The sequence below is a fragment of the Schistocerca nitens genome, chromosome 4 (assembly GCF_023898315.1).
Source record: "Schistocerca nitens isolate TAMUIC-IGC-003100 chromosome 4, iqSchNite1.1, whole genome shotgun sequence".
Lineage (NCBI taxonomy): Eukaryota > Metazoa > Arthropoda > Insecta > Orthoptera > Acrididae > Schistocerca > Schistocerca nitens.
Genome location: NC_064617.1, coordinates 173337280 through 173359273, shown reverse-complemented (window position 1 = coordinate 173359273; position 21994 = coordinate 173337280). Strand labels below are relative to the sequence as shown.

General features: G+C 34.9%; 1 protein-coding gene across 1 annotated transcript in view; it reads left to right on the top strand.

Moving 5' to 3' along the window:
• The first annotated feature begins 19142 nt into the window (after positions 1-19142).
• Positions 19143-21994, top strand: part of LOC126252970 (pyridine nucleotide-disulfide oxidoreductase domain-containing protein 2-like) — a 169989-nt gene continuing 167137 nt past the window's right edge. Inside the window, exon 1 of the mRNA XM_049953991.1 lies at positions 19143-19329. Within this exon, the coding sequence (XP_049809948.1) occupies positions 19215-19329 (115 nt within the window). The 5' untranslated portion in view covers positions 19143-19214. The remainder of the gene's footprint in view (positions 19330-21994) is intronic.

The window sequence follows — 21994 nt, the reverse complement described above, 5'->3', positions numbered from 1 at the left end:
AATTTCATTACCAAATACCAAATTTGATATTTCATATTCAAGAATTAATTAAAGCATATGATCTTAATAACTGATGTATCATGCCGTCACTCATACATGCAATTTCGGTTATGCATTTCATCATCTACCTAGATCCTCTTTATTGTCAGAACATTCCCCCTTTGTTCTTGTTCATTCAGTCATTAAAGGAAGCCTGATTTGACTATTATAAAATGAAGTGAGTAGAATATACAATAATTTTTGACATTTATCTAGTGGCAGTTCTTGTCCCCTAAGATACACTCAATGTTCTTCAAATCAGCAACAAAACAGGAACTCATAAAAAGCATTCAGAGGCTAAAATCCTAAAATGTGCAACAGATGATCAAATATCAAATTATCTAATAGAGTATGTGACTGAGAAAATAACTGTACCACAGCTGGATTAGCAAACTTCTCATGCAGAAAAAGAATACTTCCACAAAAAATAGAAGTAAGGAAATTACAGCTAGTATACAAGAAAGGTGGCAATGTAATCATAAATCAATAAATTTAATATACAATTGTTTATGGACAGTAGAGTAATTAAATACCTAGAGGAACGCACTCAGGTTTCCAAAAGGCAAACCTGCAGGAGCAATTATTTTTAATCCAATATAGGTGCATTAGATAAAAGAAACTTGACATGTGCTATGTTTCTGGATTTTTCTGATGCTTTCAACACAGTCACCCTCACAGCTCTGACAGAAAAACGTAAAAGTCGTGGTACACTTGGAGATGCAACAGACTGAATAGAATTATTTGTTGGCAGTGGACAGCAGTACATGACCAGAGAGACTGAATGCAGATCTGAAATCAGGACCATAATGAATGGAATCAGGAAAATAATATCAAAGGCAGTGAGAAGGAACAAAAAGTACTTTATGCTAATTCCATGAGTGTAGTAAGTGTAAGAAAAAATCTGGAAACACTTAAAAGAAGTGCTTCCATGTCAAGAAATACGAAGTGTCATCAAAAAGTATTGAACAGTCTTCTTTCTCAAGTAAACCAAAGAAATGCAGGAGACTTTCCTCAGTGAAGTGCAGAAAGCATCAGTTGCTGGCAGTTGGCCTATTGGCCTATGATTGAGGATTTGTAATGAGCACTTATTACATTCCATGAAATTGTAAGATGATGGATCAAGTGGAGCAGCAATATTGCATCAAATTTTGCCAAAAGCTTTAACAGGATTACGGGAATTATGTCATGATCAGCTCATGGATAAAGGAGTAATACAATGACTTCAAAGATGACTACACATTAGACAGATTCTCAGCAAGCCGAGTGACAATGTAATTGAGCAAGTGTGTGCTTTGGTCATGGAAGACTGCCATATCACAGTACAAGAACTTGTGACTGAGATAGGGATGAGTACTGAATTGGTACATTCAGTTCTGACCAATGATTCATGAATGAGGAGAGTGTCCTTGAAATTTGTACTCAAACAACTGGCAATGGAGCTGAAACAACACAGTCTAGAAATCATTAACACAAGATTCCTGTGCTTAGTCAGGCACTCTACTCCCTAGCAATACTCTGTATTATTGTTGAATATTTCCCATGCTGAAAATTAGCCCTGAAAGAAAAACAATTTGAGTCAAGAAAAGACATCATGTAGAATACAATGGTCAGCTGATCACCATTCCAAAAGATGAGTTTGAAAATTGTTTTCGACAATGACAGAATTTCTGAAAGAAGTGTGTGCATTAGTAAGGCAGCTATTTTGAAGAGAATTAAGATTCTGTACCTCCAAATCAATAAATGTATTTCTGACAACCAACAGTTCGACACTTTATGAAAACACCTTTTAACACAGAGCAGTGACACAGGAATGACATGTGTAAAAATGAAGATTTCATATACATATTTATAGATGAAACAAGTCTGGAAGAAATTGCTTCTACAAAATTTTTAGTAATTACATTACACAATAAGCTCCAATATTTGCTGCAAATTAAATAATGTAATATTTCTTATGAAACAATGTACAATGTGCTTCTGTGCACAGTTAACCAAGATCTTTTTCAATCATAGTTACAGTATGGGGAAACTTTAGCAGCAATAATATAAAGACAAGTTATGTATTACAAGAAAGGCCAGTAGGGTCATTCTAAACAATAATAATAAAAAACAAATTTTCCATTCATGTACATAATTAAAAATATTTTCATTAATAAAGGGTAACACATTATTAGAAAAAATTCAGATGCCTAATCTCTCTTCAGATTTGCTGGAAATTGTTGTCACAACAAAACATCCCCACATTTTAACAAGAAACAGAAAAAGAATGAAAGGCACAAGAGACATTTATCTGTCAATGAATCAACTGTCTGTATGAAAATTAATGAATTATGGACTTACTATGAATGTGTTGACTTTATCAGCTTCTAAGTTACCAAAAACATTAAATGTGCAAAGCCCATGTTTAACACCACAATGGCAATTTGCTGGAACCTATCTATATCTACACCTACATACATACTCCACAACCACTGTATAGTTCATGTTGGAGGGTACCTTGTACCACTAGTCTTTTCCTTTCCTGTTCTACCTGCAAGTAGACGGAGGTGATAAAAGTCATGGGATACCTCCAAATATTGTGTCAGACGTCCTTTCACATAGTGTAGTGCACAACGCAACAGGGCATGGGCTCATCAAGTTGTTGGAAGTCCCCTGCAGAAATACTGAGCCATACTGCCCTTATAGGCACCCATAATTGTGAAAGTGTTGCTGGGAAAGGATTTTCTGCATGAACAGATGTCTCAATTATGTCACATAAATGTTCAAATGGATTCATGTTGGGTGATCTGGATGGTCAAATCATTCACTCAAATGTTCTAGAACATTCTTCAAACCAATAGCAAACAATTGTGGCTCAGTGACATGGTACGTTGTAATGAAGCCCATGAATGGCTGCTAATGGTCTCCAAGTAGCTGAACAGAACCATTTCCAGTCAATGGTTGGTTCAGTTGTGCCAGGGAATTCAGTCCATTCCAGTAAACACAGCCCACACCATTATGGAGCTAATGCAAGCTTGCACAGGGCCTTATTGACAACTTTGGGTCTATGGATTCATGGCTCTGTGCCACACTCAAATCCTACATCAGCTTTTTTTTTATCAATTATTATTTTTTATTCTGGATGCATCCCAATCTCTGTCTTCCTTTACAGCTTTTACCATCTGCAGCTCCCTGTAGTACCAAGGAAACTAATCCCTGATGCCTTAACTGGTGACCTATCATCCTGTCCCTTCTTCTTGTCAACATTTTCCATATGTTCCTTTCCTTGCCGATTCTCCAGAGGACCTCTTCATTCCTTACCTTATCTGTCCACCTAATTTTCAACAGTCTTCTCCCTAGCACCACATGTCAAATGCTTGTATCCTCTTCTGTTCCTGTTCTGTCACATTCGGTGTCTCACTGCTGTGTTCCAAACATACATTCTCAGAAATTTCTTCCCTAAATTAAGACCTATGTTTGATACTAGTAGACTTCTCTTGGCCAGGAATGCCCTTTTTCCAGCGGTAGTCTGCTTTTTATGTCCTCCTTGCTGTGTACATCATGAATTGTTTTGCTGCCTAGGTAGCAGCATTCCTTATCTTCATCTATTTCATGATCACAAATTCTGATTTTAAGATCCTTGCTTTTCTCATTTCTGCTACTTCTCATTACCTTGATTTACTCTCAGGCTATATTCTGTAGTCATAAGACTGTTCATGCCATTCAGCAGATCCTGTAGTTGTCCTTCAGTTTCACTTATAATAGGAATGTCATCAGCGAATCTTAATATTGATGTCCCTTCCCCCTGAATTTTAATCTTACTCTTGAACCATTCCTTTATTTCTGCCATTGCTTCTTCAACATGTAGGTTGAACAGCAGCAGTGAAAAACTACATCCCTGTCTTACACTCTATTTAATCTATGAACTTTGTTCTTGGTCTTCCACTCTTATTGTTCTTGCTCGGTTCTTGTACATATTGTATACTACCTGTCTTTCCCCTCTAGCATACTCTTACTTTTCTCAGGATTTCGAACATCTTGCACTATTTTTTCAAATGATTTTTTCAGGTCAACAAATCCTTTTTTCTTTAGTCCTGCTTCCATTATCAACCTCAACGTTAGGATGGCCTCTTTGGTGCCTTTACCTTTCCTAATGTCAAACTGATCGTTATCTAATAGAATCTCAGTTTTATTTTCTATTATTCTGTATATTATTCTTGTCAGCATGAGCTGTTAAGCTGATTGTGTGGTAATTCTCGCACTTATCAGCTCTTGAAATCTTGGAAATTGTGTGGATGATGTTTTGCTGAAAATACAATGGTGTATTGCCACCCTCATCCATTCTACACACCAATGTGTTAATCATTTTGTTGCCACTTCCTCTAATGCCTTTAGAAATTCCAAGTGCTTCTATACTCTGATTCTAATACTGGATCCCCTATCTCTTCCCTGTCAGGTGCTGTTTCTTCTTCTGTCATGTCATCAGATAACTCCTCCCCGTCATCCAGGCCCTCGATGTACTCTTTCCTTCAACCCACTCTCTCCTCTGCACTTAACAGTGGAATTTCCATTGGACTCTTTAATGTTACTGCCCTTGCTTTTCATTTCCCCAAAGGTTGTCTTGACTTTTCTATATGCTGAGTCAGTTCTTCCAGCAATCATTTCTTTTTCAATTTCATTGACATATTTCATGTAGCCATTTTGCCTTAGCTTCCCTGCACTTCCTGTTTGTATCTCTCCTAAGTGACTTATATTTCTGTATACCTGAATTTCCCTGAACATTTTTGTACTTCCCTCTTTCATCAATCAGCTGAAGTATTTCTTCTTTTACCCATGGGCTTTCCACAGTTATCTTCCTCATACCTACGTTTTCTCTCCAAATTCTGTGAGTGCCCTTTTTACAGGTGTCCATTCATCTCCAGCTGAACTGTCTACTTAGATATCCATTATTGCAGTATCTATAGCCTCAGAGAGCTTCTAGTGTATTCTTCATTCCTTTGTACTCCTGTACCCCACTTTTTTGTGCATTATGTCTTCCTGACTAGTAACTTAAACTTTAGCATACTCTTTATCATTACCAAATAGTGATCTGATTCTATATCTGTCCCTGTGTATGCTTTCCATTCCACTATCTGATTTTGCAGTCTCTGCCAGAGCATGATGTAATCTAACTGAAATCTTCCTGTATCTTCCAGCCTTTTAAAGTAGACCTCCTCTTGTGATTCTTGAACAGATTATTTGCTGTTACTAGCTGAAATTTATTGCAGAACTCAGTTAGTGTTTCTCCTCTCACATTCCTAGTACCAAGCCCATGTTCTCCCATAAAGCTTTCTTCTACTCCTTCCCCTACAATCACATTCTGATCTCTCCCCCCCCCCCCCCCCCCCAATGACTGTATGACTATTACTCTACCTTTACATATTGAATTACCCATTCAGTATACTCATATACTTTCTCTGTCTCCTTTTGTTGGTCATTTAAACTTTTTCTCATGCTTAGCTCCCCCTTGGCAGTCTCCTTCCAGAGATCCAAATGGGGGAGCATTCCAGAATCTTTTCCCAATGGAGAGATCATAATGACCGATTTTTTTTAATATAGTGGTCTCCACTGTCTTCTGCATCCTCATACCATTGATGATTACTGATTCTTCAACCTTCTAGGGCCAATTCTGCACCCCAAGGGCAAGAGATTGCCCTGAACCTCTGTCCACTGCTCCATCCTCTTTGACAATGCAGTTGGTAGAATGAGGGTGTCTTCTTATGCTGGAAGTCTTTAGCTGCTATTGCTAATGATATTTATTCAAAATTTAAGCAGTGGCAGGGTTTGAACCTGTGACTGAGGAAATTTTGGTTACTAATCAAAGGTGCTTCCCCCTAGACCAATGGCTGAAATCACAGCTCATCTGACCAGGCCATGGTTTTCCAGTTGTGTAAGGTCCAACCGAAACATCCTGAGCTCAGGAGAGGCACTGCAGGCAATTTCATGCTGTTAACAAAGGCACTCACATTGGTTGTCTGCAGACATAGTCCATCAATGCCTGATTTCACTGCACTGCCCTAACGGATACATTTGTCATAAATCCCACATTGATTTGTGCAATTATTTCATGTAGTGTTTCTTGTCTCTACACAAATACCACTGCTCTAGGTCAACAAGCAAAGGCCATTGGCCATTGTATGGTCCATGGTGAGAAGTAATGCCTGAAATTTGGTATTCTCAGCATACTCTTGATGCTATGGATCTCAGAATACTGAATTCCCTTAAATGTCCAAACTGGAATGTCCAATGCATCTAGTTCCTATACCATTCCACGTTCAAAGTCTGTTAATTCCTGTTGTGCAGCCATAATCACACCAGAAACCTTTTCACATGAGTCACATGAGTACAAATGATAGCTCCACCAATGTACTGCTCTACCCTGTGTACATGATGCTACTGCCATCTGTATATGTGAATATCACTAGCCCTTACACAAAATATATGTTGAAAGCAGTAGGATCAATCTGCACACAGCTTCATATGCCAGTTCTCTAAATTTTCTCTGTAGTGTTTCATGAAAAGAACATCATGTTCACTCCAGTGATTCCCAGTTTAGTTAACAAAGCATCTCTGTAACATTTGCATGTGGATCAAACCTACTGGTAACAATTATAACATCTTTCCTGTGAATTGTTTTGCTGTCTTTCCTTAAGGTCAGTGAAAATGCTTTACCAAACTTGAGGAATTTTTTTTTTGCACATATCCAATTCTCAATAAAGTGGCCTTTGTGAAAATGGTTCTGGTACCTATAGAAAACTACAGATGGAGCTAAAACTTGGAAGGAGTTCATGCAGGTCCTTTAGGTAGATTCTGTACAAATTTCAACATAATTGAAGGTATTCAAACTGGGAGAATCTTCCATAGTGGGTCACTCCAAATAGAATGAACCTAACATAAAATATTATGTTTTGTATGTATGTGCTGTAATCACCAGAATGAAAGTGTAAAACCTGAATATAAATCTACAGATAAATTGATGTAATATTACTAATGATATTTTTCAATTACTCATTTAAAATTATAACATGTAGGCTAAAGTAAGATAGAAGTAAGCTGATTTCTCCTGTATCAAAAATACACACTCTGTTAATAAAGCAGTCAAATGGGAGAAAATAAAAACCGCACACTCAAAGTCTTAGAATCACTAGAAACAGCATATCGTAAGTCATTTAACAATGAGAGACATAAATTGTGATGCTGAAGTTCATGTTACAACATGTTACAACATTTTAATGTAATTTCCTGCTGTATAATCACTAAGCAGGATGGCTTGCAATTGTTATAGGAATCAACCAGACAAAGTGTATCAATAAAATAAGTAGGAGGTCCTACCACGAAAAAATGAGCAATGAGATTATTCTGTGAAGCATATAGATAAACATATTGAAAGGGTAATTCTCAAAGAATTTTACATTTACATCCAAACACAATCAATATTCAACTGCAATTGTTACCAATAAAAACTAGTTTTAGATTTACTGAGAAACACATCATTGTGACACACAAAATAAAAGTAATTTTCATACAGGCTATTCATTCTCATTAAGGCTCAGTGTAAATTTCCTTATTACAAAGTAAAAAGAAAAATAAATTCCTGGGAGATACAAAATGATAAATAGGAATAATTTCTTTAACAATTTTTTTATTTTATTTTATTTTTATTTATTTATTGGTCCATTTCATTCATTACATACTTAAACAGTACATTGAATATAGGACAAGTCAAAATTGTGAAAGGAGCAGAAACACACACACACACACACACACAATGTGGCTTGTCAACTTCTCTTTCCTATTTGATTGCCTGGATTCTGGGATTGAAAACTGTTGTTTCAATTCAATTCAATTCAATTCAATTCAATTTATTAGCGTCCTTGTAGTACATCATCAAAATGACACAGGACTTGTCAATAAACATTACAATTTAAAATACATGTACATGAAAATTTATAATTGAATTTACTTGTCACTTAGACATTACAATTTTAATACAACTGTAAGAACATTAACATAAAAATATACAAGTAGGATAACAACGTACAAAAAAAAAGCTAGTGATTCTCACATCAAAGATTATTTCCATTCTTACATTAACACTGCTTCACACTTTCACAGAAACAGCAAGTATTTAAATGTGATCAATTACATATATTTATTATGTCAGGGAAATATTAACTGTGCTTTTATTGTCAATGATTCATAAACTCTTCAATACTGTAAAAACTACTGCTCAATAACATGTTTTTTAATTCTCTTTTAAATATGTGCAGTTTTGGTATTATTTGTAGTTCTTTGGGGAGAGCACTGTAGAGGATTTTGGGTTGGTATAGTACACTTTTGTGATACATGGCTGTTTTATGAATTTCTCTGTGGAAATCATTCCTATTCCTTGTTTCATAGTTGTGAAATTCTCTGTTTAATGTAGAAAATTCCTCATGTTCTTTTAAGAAACATATGCTTTCATATATGTATAAGGATGGTAGTGTAAGGTTAGTTTTTATTTTATTTGTAATATGTCTGAAGTTGATCCACATTGGTGGTTTTTTTTTTTTTTTTTTTTTTTTTTTTTTTTTTTTTTTTTCCCCCCATTCACAATGAGTCAGTTTTCATTAAACCATCTGTCTGATTCGTCTGTTGCTAATGTGACTTTTTCCTGTAAGTCAGCTTCACTATTTGCTTTAACAAACCAACTTGTATTGTCAGCAAACAGTACTGCCTCTGCTTCAGATAGCTGACTTGGTAGGTCATTGATAAATATTAAATACAGTAATGGCCTTAATACAGATCCCTGGGGTACTCCGTACAAAACTCTCTCGAATCTTGATGAATATGTCCTATCTGCATGGCTTATCTCCCCCTTCTGATACCTGTCCGACAGATATGATTCAAACCATTTGTGGGCAACTCCATGTATCCCATAGGCATATAACTTCCTAAACAGTAACTTATGGTCGATGACATCAAAGGCCTTTGATAAGTCTAAAAACAATCCAAAATTTAATTCCTTTCTATTTATGGAATTTAGAACAAGTTGCAAAAAATTGAAGATAGCTGTTTCATGTGATTTATTTTTACGGAAACCATTTTGCACATTAACCAATATTCTATTCTTAATAAGAAATTTGTATAGTCTATGATACATTATCCTTTCTATTATTTTTGAGAAACCTGACAACATTGATAAAGGCCTAAAGTTACTAACATCATATTTATCACCGTTCTTGTAAAGTGGCTTTATAGTTGACATTTTAAGTTTTGATGGAAACACCCCAGTCTTAAAAGATTCATTTATAATTTCAGTGAGATGTGAGGCTATGTTTCTTGCACTTTGCTTAATGACTTTGTCAGGGATCCCATCACACCCACATGACATTTTATTTTTTAACTTATTTATAGTATTTAGTACCTCTGATTCAGTTACTGGATAAAGGAACATTGTCATGTCATTCATGGGGATTTTTAACTCGCTATTGGAATTGCATTTAGTTTTTATTAAATTTATGGCTATATTTGTGAAATGTTTGTTAAACATGTTGGCAATCTGAAGTGGGTCCTTAACATTTTTACCCCCACTTTTAATGACAAAGCTCTTATCTTTTCTTTTGTGTCTACCCATATTTTTATGTATTACCTCCCAAGTTGACTTCATTTTATTGTTACCTTTCTCAATATATGAATCATTATCAAGCTTCTTAGCTGCGATTATTACTTTCTTGTACAGGCTTCTATAACATTTCACATATGCTTTCAGTGCTACATTCTTCCTGGCTGATTTATTTAAGTTTCTGAGAGTATCTGATGACTTTCTAATCCCCTGTGTAACCCATGTTTTGGTTTTATGTTTAGTTTTGACTCTTTTTATAGGAAAGGCAACATCAAAGCAATGTTTGTAGCTTTCAAGGAATGAGTCAAACTTTGTGTTGACATCACCACTTGATTCACTACCCCAGTTGTTATTTTCCAGAATGTAATTAAAAATTCTTATGCTGTCGTCATTTATAAATCTCCTTTCTCTGTAATTGTTATTGATAACAGGGTCCTTGTAAGATGTGACATTTAAACTCAATTTGATACCCTTGTTATGTTCACACTTGTTCTTGTTTATAAATACTTGATGTATTATAGTTTCAGAGATATTTCCACATCTGGTAACTTCATTTATAGTTGCCATCATATTATGACACAAAAACAGATTGCACAGTTGCTGTTGTTTACTACAATCATTCTTAAAGTTAACTTAAAGTTAAAGTTAAAGTTAAAGTAACTTATGGTCGATGACATCAAAGGCCTTTGATAAGTCTAAAAACAATCCAAAATTTAATTCCTTTCTATTTATGGAATTTAGAACAAGTTGCAAAAAATTGAAGATAGCTGTTTCATGTGATTTATTTTTACGGAAACCATTTTGCACATTAACCAATATTCTATTCTTAATAAGAAATTTGTATAGTCTATGATACATTATCCTTTCTATTATTTTTGAGAAACCTGACAACATTGATAAAGGCCTAAAGTTACTAACATCATATTTATCACCGTTCTTGTAAAGTGGCTTTATAGTTGACATTTTAAGTTTTGATGGAAACACCCCAGTCTTAAAAGATTCATTTATAATTTCAGTGAGATGTGAGGCTATGTTTCTTGCACTTTGCTTAATGACTTTGTCAGGGATCCCATCACACCCACATGACATTTTATTTTTTAACTTATTTATAGTATTTAGTACCTCTGATTCAGTTACTGGATAAAGGAACATTGTCATGTCATTCATGGGGATTTTTAACTCGCTATTGGAATTGCATTTAGTTTTTATTAAATTTATGGCTATATTTGTGAAATGTTTGTTAAACATGTTGGCAATCTGAAGTGGGTCCTTAACATTTTTACCCCCACTTTTAATGACAAAGCTCTTATCTTTTCTTTTGTGTCTACCCATATTTTTATGTATTACCTCCCAAGTTGACTTCATTTTATTGTTACCTTTCTCAATATATGAATCATTATCAAGCTTCTTAGCTGCGATTATTACTTTCTTGTACAGGCTTCTATAACATTTCACATATGCTTTCAGTGCTACATTCTTCCTGGCTGATTTATTTAAGTTTCTGAGAGTATCTGATGACTTTCTAATCCCCTGTGTAACCCATGTTTTGGTTTTATGTTTAGTTTTGACTCTTTTTATAGGAAAGGCAACATCAAAGCAATGTTTGTAGCTTTCAAGGAATGAGTCAAACTTTGTGTTGACATCACCACTTGATTCACTACCCCAGTTGTTATTTTCCAGAATGTAATTAAAAATTCTTATGCTGTCGTCATTTATAAATCTCCTTTCTCTGTAATTGTTATTGATAACAGGGTCCTTGTAAGATGTGACATTTAAACTCAATTTGATACCCTTGTTATGTTCACACTTGTTCTTGTTTATAAATACTTGATGTATTATAGTTTCAGAGATATTTCCACATCTGGTAACTTCATTTATAGTTGCCATCATATTATGACACAAAAACAGATTGCACAGTTGCTGTTGTTTACTACAATCATTCTTAAAGTTAACTTAAAGTTAAAGTGAAAGTAACTTATGGTCGATGACATCAAAGGCCTTTGATAAGTCTAAAAACAATCCAAAATTTAATTCCTTTCTATTTATGGAATTTAGAACAAGTTGCAAAAAATTGAAGATAGCTGTTTCATGTGATTTATTTTTACGGAAACCATTTTGCACATTAACCAATATTCTATTCTTAATAAGAAATTTGTATAGTCTATGATACATTATCCTTTCTATTATTTTTGAGAAACCTGACAACATTGATAAAGGCCTAAAGTTACTAACATCATATTTATCACCGTTCTTGTAAAGTGGCTTTATAGTTGACATTTTAAGTTTTGATGGAAACACCCCAGTCTTAAAAGATTCATTTATAATTTCAGTGAGATGTGAGGCTATGTTTCTTGCACTTTGCTTAATGACTTTGTCAGGGATCCCATCACACCCACATGACATTTTATTTTTTAACTTATTTATAGTATTTAGTACCTCTGATTCAGTTACTGGATAAAGGAACATTGTCATGTCATTCATGGGGATTTTTAACTCGCTATTGGAATTGCATTTAGTTTTTATTAAATTTATGGCTATATTTGTGAAATGTTTGTTAAACATGTTGGCAATCTGAAGTGGGTCCTTAACATTTTTACCCCCACTTTTAATGACAAAGCTCTTATCTTTTCTTTTGTGTCTACCCATATTTTTATGTATTACCTCCCAAGTTGACTTCATTTTATTGTTACCTTTCTCAATATATGAATCATTATCAAGCTTCTTAGCTGCGATTATTACTTTCTTGTACAGGCTTCTATAACATTTCACATATGCTTTCAGTGCTACATTCTTCCTGGCTGATTTATTTAAGTTTCTGAGAGTATCTGATGACTTTCTAATCCCCTGTGTAACCCATGTTTTGGTTTTATGTTTAGTTTTGACTCTTTTTATAGGAAAGGCAACATCAAAGCAATGTTTGTAGCTTTCAAGGAATGAGTCAAACTTTGTGTTGACATCACCACTTGATTCACTACCCCAGTTGTTATTTTCCAGAATGTAATTAAAAATTCTTATGCTGTCGTCATTTATAAATCTCCTTTCTCTGTAAATGTTATTGATAACAGGGTCCTTGTAAGATGTGACATTTAAACTCAATTTGATACCCTTGTTATGTTCACACTTGTTCTTGTTTATAAATACTTGATGTATTATAGTTTCAGAGATATTTCCACATCTGGTAACTTCATTTATAGTTGCCATCATATTATGACACAAAAACAGATTGCACAGTTGCTGTTGTTTACTACAATCATTCTTAAAGTTAACTTAAAGTTAAAGTTAAAGTAACTTATGGTCGATGACATCAAAGGCCTTTGATAAGTCTAAAAACAATCCAAAATTTAATTCCTTTCTATTTATGGAATTTAGAACAAGTTGCAAAAAATTGAAGATAGCTGTTTCATGTGATTTATTTTTACGGAAACCATTTTGCACATTAACCAATATTCTATTCTTAATAAGAAATTTGTATAGTCTATGATACATTATCCTTTCTATTATTTTTGAGAAACCTGACAACATTGATAAAGGCCTAAAGTTACTAACATCATATTTATCACCGTTCTTGTAAAGTGGCTTTATAGTTGACATTTTAAGTTTTGATGGAAACACCCCAGTCTTAAAAGATTCATTTATAATTTCAGTGAGATGTGAGGCTATGTTTCTTGCACTTTGCTTAATGACTTTGTCAGGGATCCCATCACACCCACATGACATTTTATTTTTTAACTTATTTATAGTATTTAGTACCTCTGATTCAGTTACTGGATAAAGGAACATTGTCATGTCATTCATGGGGATTTTTAACTCGCTATTGGAATTGCATTTAGTTTTTATTAAATTTATGGCTATATTTGTGAAATGTTTGTTAAACATGTTGGCAATCTGAAGTGGGTCCTTAACATTTTTACCCCCACTTTTAATGACAAAGCTCTTATCTTTTCTTTTGTGTCTACCCATATTTTTATGTATTACCTCCCAAGTTGACTTCATTTTATTGTTACCTTTCTCAATATATGAATCATTATCAAGCTTCTTAGCTGCGATTATTACTTTCTTGTACAGGCTTCTATAACATTTCACATATGCTTTCAGTGCTACATTCTTCCTGGCTGATTTATTTAAGTTTCTGAGAGTATCTGATGACTTTCTAATCCCCTGTGTAACCCATGTTTTGGTTTTATGTTTAGTTTTGACTCTTTTTATAGGAAAGGCAACATCAAAGCAATGTTTGTAGCTTTCAAGGAATGAGTCAAACTTTGTGTTGACATCACCACTTGATTCACTACCCCAGTTGTTATTTTCCAGAATGTAATTAAAAATTCTTATGCTGTCGTCATTTATAAATCTCCTTTCTCTGTAATTGTTATTGATAACAGGGTCCTTGTAAGATGTGACATTTAAACTCAATTTGATACCCTTGTTATGTTCACACTTGTTCTTGTTTATAAATACTTGATGTATTATAGTTTCAGAGATATTTCCACATCTGGTAACTTCATTTATAGTTGCCATCATATTATGACACAAAAACAGATTGCACAGTTGCTGTTGTTTACTACAATCATTCTTAAAGTTAACATTAAAATCACCAAGAACAATTAGATTATGTTTAAGTTCATTCAGTAGTCCCTCAAGGTTTTCCATAAAAATGCCAAAGTTGCCCAATGGTGATCGGTACAAACACACAATAGTAATTTTTAATTTGGTTAGCTCACATATACTGTATTCAAAATCTTTTTCTATGCATTTTAGTTTACTTTTAATTTCTTTTGATTCTACCCCTGTCCTAACATAAATACATGTCCCTCTCCCTCTATGGTTGATTCTACAAAATTTGCTATCATTTCAAAATTTGGAATAATTATGCTAGACACTTGCATTTCTTTTGCCCAGTGCTCACTTATGCATAGTATGTTAATGTCTTTTAGATAGTCAGTTAATAGAACTTCTATTTCAGCTAATTTACTTTCTAGTCCCTGCACATTTTTGTATACAACTGTTAAAGTTTCATGTAGTGGATTTGCCGCACTATTTACCTTTGTACTTTCTTGTTGCTGACACTGTAAATATTGTGCCTTTTCTTTTTCTTCGAATTGTGAAGATCCCATAAAAAATAGTCACTATGCGCAGCAGCTCTTCTTATCCTGAGGCACTTCCTTTGAGATGTCTGCAGAGCAGCTGATGAGTTTCTGGATCTAGTAGAATGGTTCTTGGCTGTTGGTGTGGTTGCAGTCCTAGTTACAAGTGAGCATGAGGCATTAAGTGTGTGGAATGTGCTGACAGCTTCATCCTTAGAGGTTTCAGGTGCACATGAGTTTACACTAGGTTTGTAGGCTTTCTCATCTGAAGAAATTGTTTCCTCTTCAACTCTGCTGGATGTTCCTGAGATTTCTGCTGGTACCCCATATTCTACCACTCCTTCAGATACTGGTATTGGTATGTTAGGTATCTCTCTCATCTTAGACGTTTCCTTGCAAATTTCCATTTGCTCAGTTACTGCTATGGTGAGGATACCAGGCAATTTGTGTTGATCATTGAGATTATTTATTGATTTCATAATTTGAGCACAGACATACAGTTGTCCTGCTGTATTTAGGAGATCTCCACTGTTTATGAAATGTTGTTTTCCGAAATCTAGCTGGACAAATGTTGAATTCGGGTAGCACTTTGTTATTTTGTGAAGCAGTCTGTTATTTGTTCATTAACACAAGATTTCTTTAAAAAATCATATGGAATTCTTATGTTCAACCTGCTTGTAAACAATATTGATGTCAGTGAGAAAGACAAAAAAATACTATATGCATATGACATGACACTAATGTACACTCCTGGAAATGGAAAAAAGAACACATTGAGACCGGTGTGTCAGACCCACCATACTTGCTCCGGACACTGCGAGAGGGCTGTACAAGCAATGATCACACGCACGGCACAGCGGACACACCAGGAACCGCAGTGTTGGCCGTCGAATGGCGCTAGCTGCGCAGCATTTGTGCACCGCCGCCGTCAGTGTCAGCCAGTTTGCCGTGGCATACGGAGCTCCATCGCAGTCTTTAACACTGGTAGCATGCCGCGACAGCGTGGACGTGAACCGTATGTGCAGTTGACGGACTTTGAGCGAGGGCGTATAGTGGGCATGCGGGAGGCCGGGTGGACGTACCGCCGAATTGCTCAACACGTGGGGCGTGAGGTCTCCACAGTACATCGATGTTGTCGCCAGTGGTCGGCGGAAGGTGCACGTGCCCGTCGACCTGGGACTGGACCGCAGCGACGCATGGATGCACGCCAAGACCGTAGGATCCTACGCAGTGCCGTAGGGGACCGCACCGCCACTTCCCAGCAAATTAGGGACACTGTTGCTCCTCGGGTATCGGCGAGGACCATTCGCAACCGTCTCCATGAAGCTGGGCTACGGTCCCGCACACCGTTAGGCCGTCTTCCGCTCACGCCCCAACATCGTGCAGCCCGCCTCCAGTGGTGTCGCGACAGGCGTGAATGGAGGGACGAATGGAGACGTGTCGTCTTCAGCGATGAGAGTCGCTTCTGCCTTGGTGCCAATGATGGTCGTATGCGTGTTTGGCGCCGTGCAGGTGAGCGCCACAATCAGGACTGCATACGACCGAGGCACACAGGGCCAACACCCGGCATCATGGTGTGGGGAGCGATCTCTTACACTGGCCGTACACCACTGGTGATCGTCGAGGGGACACTGAATAGTGCACGGTACATCCAAACCGTCATCGAACCCATCGTTCTACCATTCCTAGACCGGCAAGGGAACTTGCTGTTCCAACAGGACAATGCACGTCCGCATGTATCCCGTGCCACTCAACGTGCTCTAGAAGGTGTAAGTCAACTACCCTGGCCAGCAAGATCTCCGGATCTGTCCCCCATTGAGCATGTTTGGGACTGGATGAAGCGTCGTCTCACGCGGTCTGCACGTCCAGCACGAACGCTGGTCCAACTGAGGCGCCAGGTGGAAATGGCATGGCAAGCCGTTCCACAGGACTACATCCAGCATCTCTACGATCGTCTCCATGGGAGAATAGCAGCCTGCATTGCTGCGAAAGGTGGATATACACTGTACTAGTGCCGACATTGTGCATGCTCTGTTGCCTGTGTCTATGTGCCTGTGGTTCTGTCAGTGTGATCATGTGATGTATCTGACCCCAGGAATGTGTCAATAAAGTTTTCCCTTCCTGGGACAATGAATTCACGGTGTTCTTATTTCAATTTCCAGGAGTGTACATAGAAAAAAATCTGGAAACACTGGAAAGAAACGTGTTTATGTCAATAAACAGCACAGCCCAGTGGCTTATATAAAACGACCTAATTTTAAAACAGACAATGTTCATGGTGTTCACAAATAAGGAAATGGAAGAACACGCAGATATATTCATAGATGAAACAAGACTGGAAGAAGTTACCACTATTAAATTTTTGGAGATAATAAGCTCCAATGGGGTCAACATATAGGTAATGTTTGCTGCAATTGTTTGTTATGAGACATCTTGCCCATTATGCCAACAAGGAGCTTCTATGTACAGTGTGCCATGCACTATTTGAGCCATACCTACAATATGGATTTACTGTTTGGGAATATTCCAGCAGCAAAAATAAAAAAAGAATATTTACATTGCAAAAAACGCTGTTAGGACCATCTTGAACAAGAAACAAAGAGACACATGCAAAACTGTTTTCCATAGTCTAAAAATACTGACATTTCCATCTCAATACATTTACAAAAGAATAATATCATTAATAAAAGGAAATGCAGTACTAGAAAGAAATGCAAATGTTCATGCATATGAAACAAGAAATAAAGTCAAGCTGAGAGGTATACAACACTGACTGAGAGTTGCTGAAAAAGATCCTCGATACTCGTGTGTTAAATTCATAAAGTGCCTTCCAAAAAGTTTGCAGGACAATATGAGCAAACAGACATTCCAAAAATTTTTAAAGGATTATTTAATGGATAAATAATTTTATAGTGTAGAAGAGTATATGTATCAATGAATGAAAAATGCTAGTATTACTGTTATACAGGTACTCGAACTAATTGAACATATTATGATATGTAGATTACATGAGAACATGAATAGTGAGAGAAAAATGTAAATATGAGTATAATGTACTCTAAAAATAATTTTCTGGGCCTAAAAAATGGGTAAAAATGTATGCAACATTATTATAAATATTGCCACTTTGATGTATTAAATTATAATAAATAAGTTAAATATTGTAATAAAATAGGTTTAAGTTGTCCTGTATTACAAGTACACACTTGGTACAAAATGTAATCAAATGGGGATAAATAAAAATCAATCTATCACGGAATAAAAACAAAAGTTATGGCATATCAGGGCAGACAATCACTAAGAATTAAAAAGAGTCTCGAATAATAAAATCTTGGAGCAAGTAAAACATTTTAAATATTTAGGATGCTACATCATTTTCGAATATAACCATGGCATGGACCAAAAATTAAATAAATTTACTTCCATAGAGGAACCATCATAAAAAGTTTACAGAACAAAAAGCCAAGAAAGAAACCTAGCTGAATTTTTTAAAACAGGAGCAGTATGAACTCCTACTCATAAAAGTAAAACTTGAGTGACAACAAGACATGAAGAAAGTAGAATACAGGCACAAGAAATGAGATTTCTAAGAAGGATATGTGAGGGAAGATCAAAAAAGAAATGAAGATGTAATGGAAGACTTAGGAATATACAATCCAAATGAGAAAATAAAGGAAAATAGAGAAAATGGAAGGAACATGTAGACCATATTGGTGGAGAAAGGTTACTGGTAAAGACTCTAAATTATAAATGCTCTGTAAGAAGAAATGTAGTAAGACTATTTAAGAGATGGGTATCATAACAGGCAGTTGGGTTAATACATGAAGAGAAGATGAAGAAGAAGAAGCAGCTATGTGAATCATTGTGTTATGTGTGAGTTATTCCTGGCACTCGTCTTTATTTCTTTGAATGGAATTGTTTCTCTTTCATATCAAATATACAAAGAGTTAGCAGGGGACAGTAAATTGAGAAAAGCTTATGAATAGAAGTTATTTCACTTAAAACTGGAAATTATTTCATTTAAGTTTTTAAAATATAATTTCATTATTTGCCAGCCATGCAACAAGCATTTTGTCAGTTGATTAAATATATTCATTTGCTTATATAACATGATGTCATCAACATTTGGACAGAGCATGTACTTTACTGTTGGTCTGGTTTTTTTTCCTCCATAAATTGGTAACATCAATACACTTTTAACATACTTAATATTTAACAAAATATGTTAATGAATCTGTGCTTGTGCTTGCCACATTATATTATATTCTGTATGATGTTTTTCATTTATTTCTATGGAATGATAATGCAATACGTAGACACCATTGTAGCTAAAGCATCTTGTCTTGCAAAGAGGGACTCTTTTGATTCATAGTAGTGGTACCTTTTTTATGCCTTTGGTGTTATCAGTTGAAGCTGAATGTTGTGACTGAGTGCTCAGCTGGCCTACAGATAAAGTCTAGTTTAAACAAAACATGATGAAAGGTCAACTGCCTCAAGCAACAACTGTTTTTCACACTTTTGTCAGGCTTTTACATATGCCTTCCAAACAGCCAAAAGTGAAGTATGATGCTGTCATTGTAGGAGCAGGTTAAATTACATTTGTTATTTTGCCTTCAAGCACTTTTTCATGTTGCAAACTTGAGATGTCATCATAACATGCAGCATTATGATAGATTTACTGTGTTTTAATGTCTCTAAATGAGGAACCCTATTTTAAGTTTTCAGAAATGGGTCCAGTAACAGCAGAGTTTTACATTTTTACATGAATTTGACCAGGTTTTTTTGTGTCAATCTAACACTGAAGTTTTCTTAAAACAAGTAAAACTTTGACATATAGTTTCTTTTTCATAACAGTTTATAACAATTTCAAGAAAGTATCTGTGTTACATGACATGTGGAAATCACCTAAACATACACCATATGTTATATTTCTGAAGCAATTCTGACTGTATTTGTAAAGCATTTGGAGAAAAAAATTAATATAAAACATTGCACTTATAAAGATCAAAAAGGTATATTACCAATATAATTTCAAACTGATATGGTAAGTCATAATCAGACAAACTGCTGATTGGCTTTAGGTACACTTTATCAGTATTATGTTTTTAGGCAGCTTCTTTTTTAAAAACATAAGCTATAAAAGTCCAAACAAAAGACATAATTCATGTGAAAATGTAAAACCCTGAAGTTACTGAATCCATTGCTGGTTATTTATTTTTCACTTCTTACAGCAGTATGGGACATATACTAAATTTAGGATCCTAAAAGGAAGTTTCTTCAGCATGAATAAGTTACTCTCATTCCACATCAGTTCAACAAGAATGTAAAAATGTCCCACAAAACATATGACTAACTAACAAAGACACATTATTTTATCTATTGAAAAACTTAACTTCATTCCACTGCTCAGCTATTTGCACAGTACTGACCAGCATATTTTTCATACAGTGCTCACCTGGTAAGTATATAGTAGGAAATAAAATACATACTTGGTCATGGAATGTGATACACTCAATGGTAATGAACCTCTCTAAAAACTAGCTGTGGACCACCAATGCATGACATCATATTGAACAGAATTATTAATGATTTCTCCAAACAGTTAAAGGAACTGGACATTAATATAAACTGATGCAGAACAAATAGAAAAAGGCAAACCGATAGTTTAGGGACAACACATTGATTGTAGATGAAAAATCAAGACACAATTTGCATGAACTACAGCCATGTAAGGAACATACTGAGAACCATTCTAGCAATAGGACTTGGGCAGTGTAAGATAGACCTATCACTTCAAACCATATTTTTAGGAGTATGAGTCAGTCCACATTTAAGTTGGGAGAAACATACCAAATTATTGTTAAACAGAAATACTAAGTCAGTATTGATATTTTTTCTAAAAAGGCTTAAAAATTACTCTAATATTGAAAAAGTTGTACAAACCTACTTTGCACACAGTCATAGCAGATTAAGATATGATATAGTGTTTGGGGAGAATCCTAATATGGATAAACAATCATTTATACTCCAAAAGAGAGCAATAAGAATAATCAAAGGGGTTAAACGTAATGAATCATGTGAGTATATTTTCAATGAATTTAAAATTTTTACCCTCCTATCTATCTGTATTTAAGAAAGTATACTTTTTTGGTACAGTAGGAATTCTCAGTGTTCAGCAGAAACAAGGAATACAAATGATTTTCATAAGGAAATATTTGCAAAAGACATGTACTGAGAAAGCGCACAGTATCGACAAAAAAACTGTTCAGTGCATTACCTAAATAAATAAAAAGAGTATCAGAATTCATCAAACTTCAAAAAGAATTAAAAATCATGTTATTTAGAAATAGATTTATAGTTCTGAAAAGTACTTGAATCATTGACATTAAAAATAATGCGGCTTATTTCCTTCATTATAATAAGCTGAAGTGCTCAAGTTAAAAATAATTGTATTTGCAAAAATATAATAAAAATTATGTCTGTATGCTCATTTTTATTGTGACTGTTGCTGAGTGTGTACCTCATGTTGTATTGTATTGTATTTTATTGATCCAGGCAATCATAGTATTGTACAGATGTACATATGATATTGGACAGGTCAAGAGAGCATATTTACAAGTAATTTTTACAAATTGATTTTTACATTATTTTGTAGTGAGGAAATTATCTATCTTAAACAAAACAGTCAATACAAATCTTAGAATTGTATGGTTGTACATATGATATTGGACAGGTCAAGAGAACATATTTGCAAGTAATTTTTAATAAATTGATTTTACATTATTTTGTAATGAGGAAATTATCTATCTTTAACAAAACAGTAAATACAATTGTTGTATAGTAAAATACAAACAGCCAATACAAATATAATAGTAAAATAATCCAGAATATTTCATAGACATGCACAGTATATAATTTTCAGACCTAATTGAACATTTATTATAAAATTGTTTACAATTTTAACCCCTTTCAAAAAAATGATCAACTGCATAAAAGCATTGGTCCAAGAGATATTTTTTTTAACTTATGTGTGAAGGCTCTTGGGTTCTTTGTTGCTTTGATTTCATTTGGTAAATTATTATACATTTGTATCCCAACATTTAAAACACTTTTTTGGTAGCAGGTAGTTCTGGACTGAATCATATGTAGGTCAGATTGGTGCATTGTTGCATAGTTATGAATATTTCCATTGAATTTTTAATGTGCACTCATTGTTTAACAGGTATGACTTGACAAATGAGACGATATTATA